Below are 1,022 nucleotides of genomic sequence, written 5' to 3' on the forward strand. Positions count from 1 at the left end.
GCCTTGATGCTCTGCTTATTAAGGTAGCGTCTGATCAGCTAGAGCCATATCAACTCCGCCAAGGGTGGAATATTAAGCATTTTTGTGAGTTCAGTTTTTTCACAGAAAAATGTTTGTTGGGCTAGGCAGTTCTGTTGCGAACGTTCCAGCGTTAATGGAAGTGGCGTAGCCAATAAGTTACTTGACGCTGCGGATTGGTGGGGTTTGAAATCACTACTCCTGCACAGATTTTGTTTGCTTACACAGCGCGGCACTAAAGGTGTCATCGTCCTCTTCATACCATGAATATCCACTTTCGAGTTCCAAAAAAATCAGTATGTCAGATTAAACTTGATGTAAATATACAGTTGTTTTTTATTTATTTTCCAGATGAGTGTTGCACTGAGAGAGTTATCCAATGAACCACAGAAACCAATGGTACATGCAAAAATTTTGTCGGAAAACCGTGATCATGCGTCAAGCGAGGAGGAGGTCCGACTTTATGCAAGTAGCATTGGAATAGATGTTGCCAAAGAAACCGATTTATTGTGGATTGCCAAAGAAGGCGTTAGCGCACCGCTGCCCAGAGGGTGGCAAGTCCTACAGGTATGTATGATAGTAGTTTTAGTGCAGATGCCATAATAACATTGTTGGGAATCGGCAGGACACAACCGACTCCCTGTCATGTGCAGTACATTGTTGGCATGTTTGTACTTTGACTACAGAGTACGGAGTGACAAAAAGGGCACATTTTTTTTCAGTTAAAAAATCGTTTCGCTGTGGCACTCTCGGTGCCTAAGTGCCATGCCACCAGAAGTAAGCATGAGGGCTGGTATACTGTCAGGTTGCCCAAGCCTAGGCAGCGGAAGTCGAGAGACAGATCATCATCATCATCATTGTCAGCTGTAATAACCGCGTACTCGTCGTACAGTGGTTGCAGCTGCCGCAGTTTCGTTCACCAATGATTTGGGGAAGGGGGTAGGTAGCTGCTCATTGCAGGCGCGAGCTGGTAAGTTGGTGCATAAATCCAGCACTGTCAGTGG

The 1,022-nt window shown here is 45.2% G+C and overlaps 1 protein-coding gene across 1 annotated transcript in view; it reads left to right on the forward strand.

The window, feature by feature from the left end:
• Positions 1 to 281: 281 nt before the first annotated feature.
• The window catches only part of T265_09142 (hypothetical protein), a gene marked incomplete at both ends in the record, with an annotated part of 9,745 nt that continues 9,004 nt past the window's right edge, over positions 282 to 1,022 (forward strand). The window contains 2 exons of the mRNA XM_009175139.1: positions 282 to 314; positions 370 to 585. Coding sequence (XP_009173403.1) covers positions 282 to 314; positions 370 to 585 — 249 coding nt within the window. The remainder of the gene's footprint in view (positions 315 to 369; positions 586 to 1,022) is intronic.

This window comes from Opisthorchis viverrini (assembly GCF_000715545.1).
Source record: "Opisthorchis viverrini unplaced genomic scaffold opera_v5_259, whole genome shotgun sequence".
Taxonomy (NCBI): domain Eukaryota; kingdom Metazoa; phylum Platyhelminthes; class Trematoda; order Opisthorchiida; family Opisthorchiidae; genus Opisthorchis; species Opisthorchis viverrini.